This window comes from Ascaphus truei, chromosome 14 (genome assembly GCF_040206685.1).
Source record: "Ascaphus truei isolate aAscTru1 chromosome 14, aAscTru1.hap1, whole genome shotgun sequence".
In the NCBI taxonomy this organism is placed as follows: domain Eukaryota; kingdom Metazoa; phylum Chordata; class Amphibia; order Anura; family Ascaphidae; genus Ascaphus; species Ascaphus truei.
The window spans coordinates 54,381,633-54,394,885 of NC_134496.1; the positions used below are offsets into that span (position 1 = coordinate 54,381,633).

General features: G+C 44.6%; 1 protein-coding gene across 1 annotated transcript in view; it reads right to left on the reverse strand.

Moving 5' to 3' along the window:
• P3H2 (prolyl 3-hydroxylase 2) overlaps window positions 1–13,253 on the reverse strand; it is a 136,140-nt gene that overhangs the window by 34,647 nt on the left and 88,240 nt on the right. The window contains exons 4-6 of the mRNA XM_075571036.1: window positions 5,962–6,093; window positions 2,673–2,815; window positions 2,326–2,415 (exon numbers count right to left, since the gene is read on the reverse strand). Of these exons, the coding sequence (XP_075427151.1) occupies window positions 2,326–2,415; window positions 2,673–2,815; window positions 5,962–6,093 (365 nt within the window). The remainder of the gene's footprint in view (window positions 1–2,325; window positions 2,416–2,672; window positions 2,816–5,961; window positions 6,094–13,253) is intronic.

Consider the following 13,253-nt stretch of genomic DNA (forward strand, 5'->3'; position numbering starts at 1 on the left):
CTGTTCTCCCCAGACTCAATGGCCTGTTCTCCCCTGACTCAATGGCTTGTTCTCACCCGCCTGGATGGACTGATCTCCCCCGCCTGAATGGACTGATCTCCCCCGCCTGAATGGACTGTTCTCCCTGTGCTTTGGTGGTTGGCACATGTAGTTGAATAGTTATAATAATATTGCCCTTCAGCTACTGCTCCCATTGGAGCCTTCAAGTTACAAAACCTGCCGCCACAATTCCCTCCCTGAGGTGGCTGCATGAATGCCTCTGAAATGAAATACTGAAGCATTTTTGGAGTTGAAAGTCACGGTATAAATACAAAGCGTTTGTTTTTTTACTATGATTCTCTAAAAGTTGCCAATTAAGTGCCCTACTTTTAGAGGCCTCACAGACACAAATGTATTTGATGTATTGAAACATTGTTTCACCCCGGTATTTGCAGACATGGCCTTTCGGAAATGTGCTGTGAATGAGTAAAATCAGTTTTGAAACCCTACTGATTTTTCCTACAAAAATGATATTTATTTTTGTGTTTCCAGTGCACAATATATGGTATTACTTTGGGACTTCCGACCTGCGAGCACATATCACCTAAGCTAGTAACAGTAATGACAGAGACTCGTGAAATAATATTATCATTTGGACATTTAAGTAAATACAGAGAAAGATGCCAGCAAAGCAATGTACACGGATCCTGAAGGAAAAGGTTTAAACCATCATAAGTTGGTAACAAATCGTAAAAGCACATTTTTTGTTTGTGTTTGTAAATATAAGTGCACATTAAAATAATCCCTCATGGTGAATATATCTGTGATAGGAAAGCCAGCAGTTCAACAGGAACAAAATAAATATAACTGAATGTCCATAAGTCCTGTTTTTACGCTGCATTAAAATCCAGCCTGTGCGTCTCAGAGATATTTACTCAATGAGGCAAAGAAGCTTCACTTTTATTCCAGCGAGTTCTGCTCTGCTGATCGAATAAAAACACTTGGAGTTGGCCTATTGAGCTAAATGACGCGGTGTTGGCGAGAGGCCCGTCCTCACCTACATTCCTTAAGAAAGAAAGCGTTTCAATGCCCTTTCATACACGTTTGTTCTGCGGGTGACTGCTCGTTATAAATGGCTTGCATCTACTTTTGAACAGTGTTGTAACCAAATGAGCCGTTCCATCTCAGTCTCCACCCGGCTGTTTTTCTGTCCCACGCAGCAGTTTCCGGGGGCCCCCGCGTAAATAGAGATCAGTTTAGTTCACTTCGGATAATGTCCATCGTGTATTTCAACACACGCGCACTGCTCAGCGATGCGTTACTGTCCCCACAGAACGGACAAGTTACAGTACAAATCCCCCTATGTTTTGAACATATTAAAAAAAACAAGTTATCCCTACTCCAATTTTTTTAAGTCCCCAATTTCTTATAGGATGGGGACCAATGGGCCCCTGGGAGCCAAACGTCACAAATTGTCGCTCCGGGGAACCCCTAGTTCTGAGATACCTACCAGTGAAGTTGCAATCTTCATCTAGGAGAAACAAAATGGCTGCCAAATCTCAGGTCCGTAGGAAGCCGCGACACCATCGGTTGTAGCTTCCTATTGGGCGGCCATTTAAATCTCCGTAAAAAGTTCACAGTAAGTAATACCGGGAACTTAACCAGTAAGTGCCTTGGGAACTGGGGTGTCCCCGGAACGTAAAGTAGTGGGGTTCAGCGCTATATAAAAAGGGGGGCTCGATAGGGAGGATTTCTCCGTTATCCAGGAGCAGCTGCTCTATTGCCCACAGATCTCGGCATTTTTCAGTGAGAAGAAAAATGGATGCCAGCGAAGACCCGGGTATTATTAAAGCCGCCATGTTCTTTTCTGAAAATGGCAGGACATCTGATGCACACCAGAAAATAACCCCTGGCAGTGACTGGGTTAAGGCAGGGGTGCGCAAACCTTTCCCCCAGCGCCTCCCTGCCTGCTCTCCCCCGCTCCCTTACCTTGTCTGCAGCATCAAATGACGCTGCGGGGTCATGTGGCGTTGCATTGCCATGGCAACACAACGTCACGTGACCCCGCTGCATCATTTGACGCCCCGTTGCCATGGCGACGCGTCACCCAAAGCTGCCGGAGATATGGTAAGGGAACCTACAGTGTCCTCTTGCGGCCCCCCGACATTTAATTTAAATGCTTTGGGGAAGAGAATAGGGCCTCTATAAGCACTGCACCCCCCCCCCCCAGTTTGCGCACCCCCAGTTTGCGCACCCCTGGGATAAGGGACGGTCCAGAAGAGTTTAAAATATAGAGCACATTAAGTAAAGGGAATTTATATTCACACGCCCGTGGACACGACTTACCGGCTCATTATACGTGAAGCCCAGGCCAGCGGACGCCGCGTGTATGACTTCAGATTCCAGCCTGTGGCGTCTGACAAACTGCGCAGCGTCCTGGAAAAGCAAGCGGGTCACAGTGTCAAGGGAGGCGTCAGTACCATTTATTGTTAGCTATCCCATAGCTTTCTCATACGTAAATGATAAAAGGGCAGATAATATATGGATGTTATAATATAGAGTGTAGCCTCTTGGTTCACCTGTGAGTGAAGCTTCTGATACTGAGGAGGTTGATCCCTACGAGGAATAGGAGGGTACATGACATGTTTGGGAGGTTAACAGACCAGCACATATTGCACGGGGCTCATACTCACTTGTCTAGGTTTGATCTCTTCTGGATTCAGATCCTCGGGTAACAGGCTTTCATAGAAGCTCACGTTTTCCGACACATCTGTGTCCCCAGGGTGGAAGAGCAGGTAAGATTTGGCACACTCCAGGGCTTTCACATGGTCACCCACTGAAAGGAAACCCAGTGCGGTTACGGGACACTCGCAAAGAGGTGACCAAACAAATCAGGGGTCAATAAAGGAGGTGGAAATAATAATAGGCCCAAATCACAGGCTATACCTTTACATACAAGCAGAGAATTGGAGTGTGAAAGTAGAGAGACCCGGGCATATAGCACATTGTTTAGACCAGGGATGGCCAACTTTAGCTCTCAAGGGCCACCAACAGGTCAGGTTTTCAGGATCCACCAACAGGTCAGGTTTTCAGGATATCCTTGCTCCGGCTCAGTTAGCCACCCCTGGTTTAGGCTATACAGCCGGAACAAATCACTGAAGAGTTAGCAATATTATTAATTTATACTAGGGGTGCAGACATGGAGAAGGGTTTATTTTGTAGCCACAATGTAGTTTAATAAAGCTGTGTGGCATATATATTACCATTGAAAAGCAGTAAAGGACCCCACTAGCCGGGATTGTTTTGATGATTCATATGATTCTAAACATCCCGTATACAGAAAATCAATCATTTAGGGGCCTACGCACTAAGCACTGATAAGCCACTTATCGAGGCCTTTTCACCAAAAAGCCCCGATAAGTCGCCGATTAAAGACTTTTTCGGCATATTTTGTATTCCAAGAAAATAAAATCACCAAACGAGCAGCGGAAGCCACTTATCGGCAGGTTCTCAAACTCGCACAATTCTAGCAGCCCCGATTAGTTTATCCCCGAGGCTAATCCAGAATGGAGATTCTCTCAAAATGCTCCCACCAGGAAAAGGTGGAGGGAAGGGTGGGGGGGAAGGTGGGGGGGAAGGTGGAGGGAAGGTGGAGGGGAAGGTGGAGGGGAAGGTGGGGGGGAAGGTGGGGGGGAAGGTGGGGGGAAGGTGGAGGGAAGGTGGGGGGGAAGGTGGGCGGAAGGTGGGGGGGAAGGTGGAGGGAAGGTGGAGGGGAGGTGGAGGGAAGGTGGAGGGAAGGTGGAGGGAAGCTGCCGACAAGCGGCGAGAGAGGTACTTAGAAACAAAATGCATTTTTTCTGCATCAGGTTGATGCCGGGGGTCTCCGGAGCTGATACCCCTTAATATCAGCACCGGAGACCCCCAGCATGAATCCTATGCATTAAAAATGCATTTACAGGCAACTTCATTACCTTAGCGGCTAATTGCTAAGGCAATGAAGGGGTTAAGGAACAACAAGCAGCTTTATTGGGGGCAGAAGGGGTGAGTGAAGGGGGTACTTGGCCCTTCACTCACCCCTTCTGCCCCCCAATAAACATTACAATAAGTACTAACCACCAATACACAACCCACCCCCTGTGCCCCACATACATTTTAAACACAGGATTGATACAAGAGGCCGGTGGGGGTCCCTGGGGGGTCTCCGCTGGCCTGCGGTACCAATCCTGTTGCAAAAAAAAAGTGGAAAACATTGCAATAAATATACCTCCCCCCGCCCCCCCAAACACATACAGTATAGATAACTATTATCCAGATATGGATAATAGCTCATTTGCCCATTATAAAATCAAACATTAACCAGTCAGCATAAATCAAGTAAATAAAACTTTCTACGTACCCCTGCCATCATGAAGGGCATCCTCATCAGCATACTGCAGGTCCATGTCCTCCGTTGCCAGAAATAATACAATAAATAATACAAATCTAATGGCCCCTAACCCCTTAATCACCGTAGCGGTTAATAACCGCTATAGTAATTTAGGGATTAACCACTGTCCCCCGCTACCCACATATAAAAACAAAAAATTGCCTTTGTGTGTGATAGGGGGGCATAGGGGTTGTTGGAGGCACAGGGGGTGGGTTGTGTATTGGTGGGTAGTACATATTGCAATGTTTATTGGGGGCAATTACCCCCAATAATCCTGCACTTGTGTCTCAACTCCTTCATTACCATAGCGGCTATCCGCTAAGGTAATGAAGCGGCTTTAATGTAAATGTTATTAATAGTGTGCGGGAGCAGGGGGCTCCTGAGCTGAACCGCTTTGATTTCTGCCTCAGAGACCCCCTGCGTCCTGAGTTACAGGCCCCGGTATGGGGCATCGGGTGCCGGTATCGCAGCCATTTTTAAAATCGCCCGCATCACATGACCGTGGTTTTAAATACTGGAGGAGATACCGGCACCCCATAGCAGGGCCTGTAACTCGGGAAACAGGGGGTCCCCAAGTCTGAAATCAATGCGGTTCATCTCAGGAGACCCCCTGCTCCTGCACACTATTAATAAAAATGACATTAAAGCAGCTTCATTCCCATAGCGGATAGCTGCTACGGCAACACATTTGTTCAATTTTTTATTTGAGTTTTAATACTTGTGTATTATAGCAGGGGGTCTCCGGAGCAGAAGCACATTGATTTGAGGTTCGGGGACCCCCTGCTTTCCAAGATAGGCGCCGTTATGGGGTTCCAGTAACTCCTATGCATTTAAATGTCCTGTGTCACGTGACCGTGGGAATAAAATGCATAGGAGTTACCGGTACCTCAATACCGGGCCTGTATCTCGGGAAGCAGGGGGTCCCCGGACCTCAAATCAACGAGGTTCTGCTCCGGAGACCCCCTGCTACAATACACTAGTATTACATTTTACAATAAAAACTTTTGATCTCTGGCGAGATTTGCGCAGGGAGAGGCGTCTCTCTCTGCAGCAGAAAGAAATCGCCGGGTGAGCCCTTTTCAGCGAGGCGATCGCCACGTCGCGGCTACGCGCCAGTTTTGCATATGTTGCTATCACAGGTATTCGGGGCTTTGTGCATACCGTGATAATCCACTTTGCTCCGTGCAAGAATAAAGCGCCAAATGGCTTTGCCCAATAACAACCTTTCAATTAAACATAGAAAAAAAATCACGCAGGCACAATTTAAAGAAATAAGAAAAGAAGGGGGGGGTCACCAGGCTGGTCCTGTCTTCCATGTAGTAACAGAGGAGGGAGAGGGAGGAGGGCTGTGATACCTTATATTGGACCACCAAGCAGTTGATATGTTACAAGTTTTCCATACTGGAAAGCTTGTAATATATCAACTACTTGTTGGTCCTATAAAAGGTATCACAGCCCTCTGCCCTCTCCCTCCTCTGTTACTACAGAAAATACGTGAAAAGAAGAAGTGATTACGCTTGGTATTGGGGAGAATTTCATAAACATGTTCTTGTTACCTCTGTAGTAGCTGAACTGTAGGAAATCGTAATGCAACGGGAGGAAGTTCTCAATAGGTGATAAGCGCCCGGGGCGTGTGGACAGCTCTCTAACACACTCGTGTTCACAAGCAAGGATCTGGATGTAGTGATCTGCATTTGGAAAATAAACACAATGAAACGCTCAGGCCTGTGTATTGTGTACGTGCTGCTACCAAACCCTCAGGCCTGTGTATTGTGTACGTGCTGCTACCAAACCCTCGGGCCTGTGTATTGTGTACGTGCTGCTACCAAACCCTCGGGCCTGTGTATTGTGTACGTGCTGCTACCAAACCCTCGGGCCTGTGTATTGTGTACGTGCTGCTACCAAACCCTCAGGCCTGTGTATTGTGTACGTGCTGCTACCAAACCCTCGGGCCTGTGTATTGTGTACGTGCTGCTACCAAACCCTCGGGCCTGTGTATTGTGTACGTGCTGCTACCAAACCCTCAGGCCTGTGTATTGTGTACGTGCTGCTACCAAACCCTCGGGCCTGTGTATTGTGTACGTGCTGCTACCAAACCCTCAGGCCTGTGTATTGTGTACGTGCTGCTACCAAACCCTCGGGCCTGTGTATTGTGTACGTGCTGCTACCAAACCCTCAGGCCTGTGTATTGTGTACGTGCTGCTACCAAACCCTCAGGCCTGTGTATTGTGTACGTGCTGCTACCAAACCCTCAGGCCTGTGTATTGTGTACGTGCTGCTACCAAACCCTCGGGCCTGTGTATTGTGTACGTGCTGCTACCAAACCCTCAGGCCTGTGTATTGTGTACGTGCTGCTACCAAACCCTCAGGCCTGTGTATTGTGTACGTGCTGCTACCAAACCCTCAGGCCTGTGTATTGTGTACGTGCTGCTACCAAACCCTCGGGCCTGTGTATTGTGTATGTGCTGCTACCAAACCCTCATGCCTGTGTATTGTGTACGTGCTGCTACCAAACCCTCGGGCCTGTGTATTGTGTACGTGCTGCTACCAAACCCTCGGGCCTGTGTATTGTGTACGTGCTGCTACCAAACCCTCAGGCCTGTGTATTGTGTACGTGTGTACGTGCTGCTACCAATGCAGCGCATGGAATATCATTAATAAGGTTCCAGTGACTTTGACAATGGTAGAAAGCTTGAGCTTTCCTAATGGAACTTTCCAACGCTGAAGCAGCTAATCTGCCAGTAACCTCCACATTGAGCTGATTACCAATCCCTATGCACTGCCTATAACACAGAAGAAGCTGCAGACATACAGGAATTAGCTTCATGACTGATGCTGGGTTTCATGGAACACCACATTACGAGTTTGAAAAGGCAGTCTATAAGTAATTATTCATATTATTCTGGCACTGGAGAAGTAGGTCTTTAAATCCATATTATTACAGCTTAGAACCCCCTGTGAACACAAAGGGTCTATTACTAATAGTCTTAGCATTGTATGCATTACATTACATTATCTTTGTTTTCCTTAGCACAGTGCTATATACAGTATAACATATATATGACACGCAATGCAAGTCCAATCCAACCCACGGTCTCCTGTACGTATTGAAGCCTCTCTCTGCCCTGGAGGGATCAGAACTGGATTGAGAGCAGGTTCACGATGTGATTTGCTGGTTTCTACGCATGTCAGAAATCTTAGATACAGCTGGATTATTTGATAGTAAATCTTCTACAAACAGGACAACAATTCTGTCCAGGAGAAAGCTCACGCGTTTCACAGTTCTGCTTGGGATCATTGTAATGTGTTTGCCACTTACTGTATATACACTTTCCAGTCATATATCCAACATTCCAATACATTTTACATGTGGAACAACAAAGCTTTGGATGCTGAGCTGAAGCGTACGGTATGAGAGTCTGGGCAAGGAAATACAGACCCGCGGCCCAGCTCACGTTCCTATCCAATCCCGTGCAGTTCCAGTTCTGCAATATAAGGCCTTACACTATAACGTGTGATAGCGCCGATCTGGCGACACTGCACGGAAAGCCCCATTGAAGTAAATGGCGATTATATGTGATTATCACGCAGAATAAGGCCCATAGTAATTTGTCATATTACTGCCTGATTTCACAGCTAGTGGCCCCAGAAACTGCATACAGCATGGTAATGAATCCAAGCTGAGATACAGAACCCTATGACTCACTATATCCAAATGACAAACACCGCTCCCCATGTTATTGTTACGAGACACAGCAGGGAGAACATTTTTTGAGTAGCGTCCTCTAAAAAAAAACACATTTTGGAAAAGTAAGTAGTATTGTAAAATATTCAGCAATTTGGTGATGCAATTGGAATGAATATTAAAGATTGCCGTTCCCAGCCCTATAGTTCTCTGTGATATCCATCTGCTTTCGATAAGAGCAATACGGGATAATAATATTAGTAATCATATTATTAATAATGACTATAATATAGGCTTTGCTCATAGCAGTATGTTGTAAGCCTGGGGGTCTCAAACTCAGTCCTCAAGGATCACCAACAGGCCAGGTTTTATGGATATCCCTGCTCCAGCACAGGTGGTGCAGTCGCAGACTGAGCCACTGATTGAGCCCCCTGTGCTGAAGCAGGGATATCCATAAAACCTGGCCTGTTGGTGGCCCTTGAGGACTGACTTTGAGACCCCTGGTGTAAAGTTTACAGATACAATCAGTTTTTGTCCAAGAGCTTACAGGTTAAACGTTACACGTTAAAACGCAGCTTGCACATATTAATAGAAACAAGGTCACTCATTGCGAAGCTAATGTTAAAAACGGCAGAGCAGCTGTTTCCTGGGTGAATGCTTTCACTTCCAACGTTAATAACTGCATCTGGATGGGACTAAAGGATAAGGCCGCGTTTAATGGCCACTTTGTTAAAAGTGTCTGATTTCAGGTTAGAGACTTTGCAAAACTAATCGGTAAAACGCTAAGCAACCCAGCTATCCTCACAAGCGCCCGTCCCGAGCAAATGCTGTAATAACATAAAAAAGCGTGTAAGAAGCAAAGCATGTGCCCATATTGTTCCTGTGCATTGCCAAAAACAAGCCCAACCCTCCCCGTCCAATCAGAAAGCCTGAGCATGCGGACAGAGAACACAGGAGTATTTGATCATGAAGCCTGTATGCACTCCAATGTATATACCAGAAGTGGCCAACTCCAGTCCTCAATGGCCACCAACAGGTCAGGTTTACAGGATATCCCTACTTCAGCACAGATGGCTCAGTCAACGACTGCACCACCTGTGCTGAAGCAGGGATATCCATAAAACCTGGCCTGTTGGTGATCCTTGAGGACTGAGTTTGAGACCCCCAGGCTTACAACATACTGCTATGAGCAAAGCCTATATTATTGTCATTATTAATAATATGATTACTAATATTATTATCCCGTATTGCTCTTATCGAAAGCAGAAGGGAAGCAAACTGGAGGAGCACTACTGTTAGTATCAAAAAGTAGGGAAGAGAAAGTGCGTATCCCATAAAAAATTATTTATTGGTCATGGAAAAAAGGGCACCGGAGAACCCCACCAACGCTTCACGCTTCACAGAGCGCTTTCTCAAGGTATACATATCACAACGTTATTAACATATATATATATATATATATATATATATTTTTACAGTGTTCGACAAACCTATACATTTGCTCGCCCCGGGCGAGTGGATTTAACCCCCGGGCGAGTAAATATTGGCCCAAGCAGCACACGTTTGGTACTAGGTGGCGAGTAGATTTTTTTGTGTGGCGAGTAGATTTTTTTGGTGATTTGTCAACCAATGTATATATATATATATAGGCACAAAGTAATATGACCAACAATACTCACAGCTCACATGTGGTCCGCCCCCGGTAATTGCTAATAATCTTCGGATGTGTGCATATACTGTACGTTAGTGTGCACACAAAGATGACGCCTACTGTCTCCGCCTCCAACTACTAATCCGGAGGCATGTGAGGTCTAACAACCCTCATGATACGCGCTTGCGCAATGACCAAATGAGGGAGAGTCCACCATGCCAGTGGAAGCCGCGGGGCGCGGAGAGAAGACGTCATCAGGTGACCCTAGCCATATGCGTCATTGAAGCTGTAGATGCGCGCGCATCCTAAACTTACCGAGTCACTAGTCCCTCCTCGTAATCGGAGCAGACCTAGTGAGCCACGGACCCTCGGCGGAGTGCGCTTGCGCAAAACCAGCCAAAAACGCCGGAGGCACACAGAATGCCCCGAGTGCGGGGTGGGAGAGTGACTGGCAGAATGGAAATATACAAAGTGACCACAAAGTGTGCTGAGACGGAACATAACATCAATAGAGTTAATAAACTTTAAAATATATGTATTAAAGAAAACATATTTGCATTTTACGGGACAGATGGACCCCACTATGACATTTAGCTTATGAGGTCTTAAAATCTCATATTTGAAAAAGATAATTTAAAGATCAGTAGATCATTTCCATGTTGGCCCCATAAGGGTAGAACCACCATTAAATGAACATTTTCCAAAGACAAATATGGTTGTAGACTCTGAAAAAAGGTGAGAGAGAAAACAGTGTTATCCTTACTGAATTCCAGTGTGAATAATGGAGGCTCCTTTAGGTAAATACAGTAAGCACCTACATATATATATATATATATATATATATATATATATATATATATATATATATATATATATATATATATATATATATATATATCTCTGACTGGCAAGAAGTTGTATTCCAGATTTGGTATTCTATTACTAGCTTCTGTTTCCTTTCCTCGCTGTGTTTTCTTAAGATTATCAACTCCATATACTTCAAAATATGCAGAGCAGTCTGATTCTGCCAAGTAATTCCCATGATGAACTAAAATAATTCTCTTTCACTTAGCTGGACGTACCGAAAAGTTTGGTATTTATTTCTCTGCCAAAAATTGAGTTAAATGCTGAAAACGCAGCATAAATATTTCTCAATGTATACATCAGATGATGATACATAAACCCACACTCTAGTAATCTTAGCCAAATATCTCCCTTCAGCCAGCTGGCTTGTGACAGCTGCATTTTTATGCTTCTGCCATTTAAGAACAATTTGCGAAATAAAGGTTTTGATTAGCAGTGTGTGGGCTGAGCACCAAGTGTAATGCGCCAGCGACATGAAATACACAAAGGGTAAGCTGTCCACAGAAAGAAATTAGTGCTGGTTCCTATTTGCTTAATGAGATAACTTTCATCTTTATTTCAGTTTTTAAAAGGCTCAGTGTTATAACTCTCTCAGGGCTCTTTATTATTTTCAGAGAGCCCTCTCCCTGCTGTGCCAATGACAACAAGTCCTTTAAACACAGAATCCACACAAATGAAATTACTATATTTGGCTCTCAGGCAAGTGAAGGGTTGTGTTAGTGTGTTGTTACTATAGTTACGCATTTATACAACCCAAAACATTTTTTTGGTTTACTGAATAAAGTAATTGTGATATCTGGCAGACATCTAAATAACAAATTCCTATGACTAGATGAGGTCACTTATTGGAAAAATGTACGGGGCAGAAATTAATCACTTTCTTTGTTCCCAGGTAGATTTGTAACTTCCAAAAATAGCCATTCCAATGGATGGTCATTTTTATGTAATCTCAGGAACAATACTTTACCAGATCTACCCTCAGAGGAACAACACTCAGCAGTTTGATCCGAAGAATGTTTCTGATAGTTGTTCAACTTTGGAAACAGAACGATATCAGAATTTCCAGCTGTCTGAAATTGAACATATGTTGGTCTGACCGAGATTGAAGAATTGCTCCTGGAGAACGGATGAATACAGAAATGAACGTTTTGCTGAAGTTCCCAATTCAGGTGAAAATTTTCCAAAAATCTGCAAGCTTCACAATTTTTTGGGTCAAGCCTTAAAAGTCAATATGCAACATACAGCTGCAACGGCCAGTTGTAGACCGCTTACCTTGAGAATTCTGCCCCAAAACCCATCCAATGCGGTGAGATTTCTGCAGCCAGACTAATGGCCCATCGGATTAACACAACGGAGGTCCCTGCTTTTGAATGGAATTCACGCTGTGTGACTGCGAGTCCCATTCAAACACAGGGACCCCCGCTGTGTTAATCCGATGGGCCATTACAGCCTGCTGTGGACCATCTCGGGAGTTACTGTGAGAAGGTCACAGATTTTCCTTGGCGAGTGCTCTAAAACCGGCGGCTACATCTGTAATACGATCCTTGGTATACTGTTAGTTACTGTTATTTTCACTAAATTCTATGGAAAAGGGAGAACATTTAAGAGAAAACCATGAAAAATATTGAGCAGCAAAGTTGAAGTCCTTTGCACATCTCTATACTGATAATGTGTATCACCTTATAAATAATCCACTGACAGGTTCCAATCGTGTAACATATACGGAAAGTGATGATGAAGTTGTCTCTGATGTCAACGCAAATTTAAAGTGGATTAACAATACATTTCCTGCCTGGCACTCCCACAACTCATTGCTGCTGTGTTTGTATCTATCTATTTAGCCGTATAACTCTTATGTCTCATTCTCTCTCTTTCCTTGAGATCTCTATTCTAACATACAGCATATAACGACACTTACTTTTCCCCTGCCCAGTTACTCCCTCGTCTCGTTGCCCATCCTCAAATACGCAATCCTTTCTCGCGACCCACCTACATGATACACATGATGTATATCATCTATGTACCTTCTTTTGTCATTTCACACACCACAGATGTCTATTAGACCAATGCATTTTCTCACCTATAATCAGCAATTTCCTGCTCTGTACTGTTACTAAACCATCTCCTTTGTAAAATGTAGCTGTCCAGACTCTACTTACATCATTGGATGCAGAAAATATAGCAATGGAGCTGTTCTCTTTGCCTGGGCTCAGTATATTTCATGCTTTATCGTGAAGTCATTTGACCAAACATATTATATGACTGCTTGCACTTTCAAGTGTCATCTCCTCAACCTGGTGAGAACCTGCAAACAGACACTGCATCTATTCTATTCTTGTGTTTTTTGCTGCTGGAATGAATCCGGATTCTAAGAATATTTAATTTTCCATTTGTATAAAAGTTCAATAGATGCAACACTAAAATCCTTACTAGATGCCGTGTGGTTAGATTAGCAGCAGGCAAACACAGCAATAAACAGGGACATGTCTGGTAGAGGGAGTTGCAAAGAAAACCTCTGCCTATCCATGAACCCTTTCACTACCACATCAATGCATTGCAGGCGTCTCCGGAAGCCAATAAAAAACATGCATTGCCAATTAAATGTGTTCTCCCAAAAACATAGCCCGTTCTTACAGATCACCTTTACT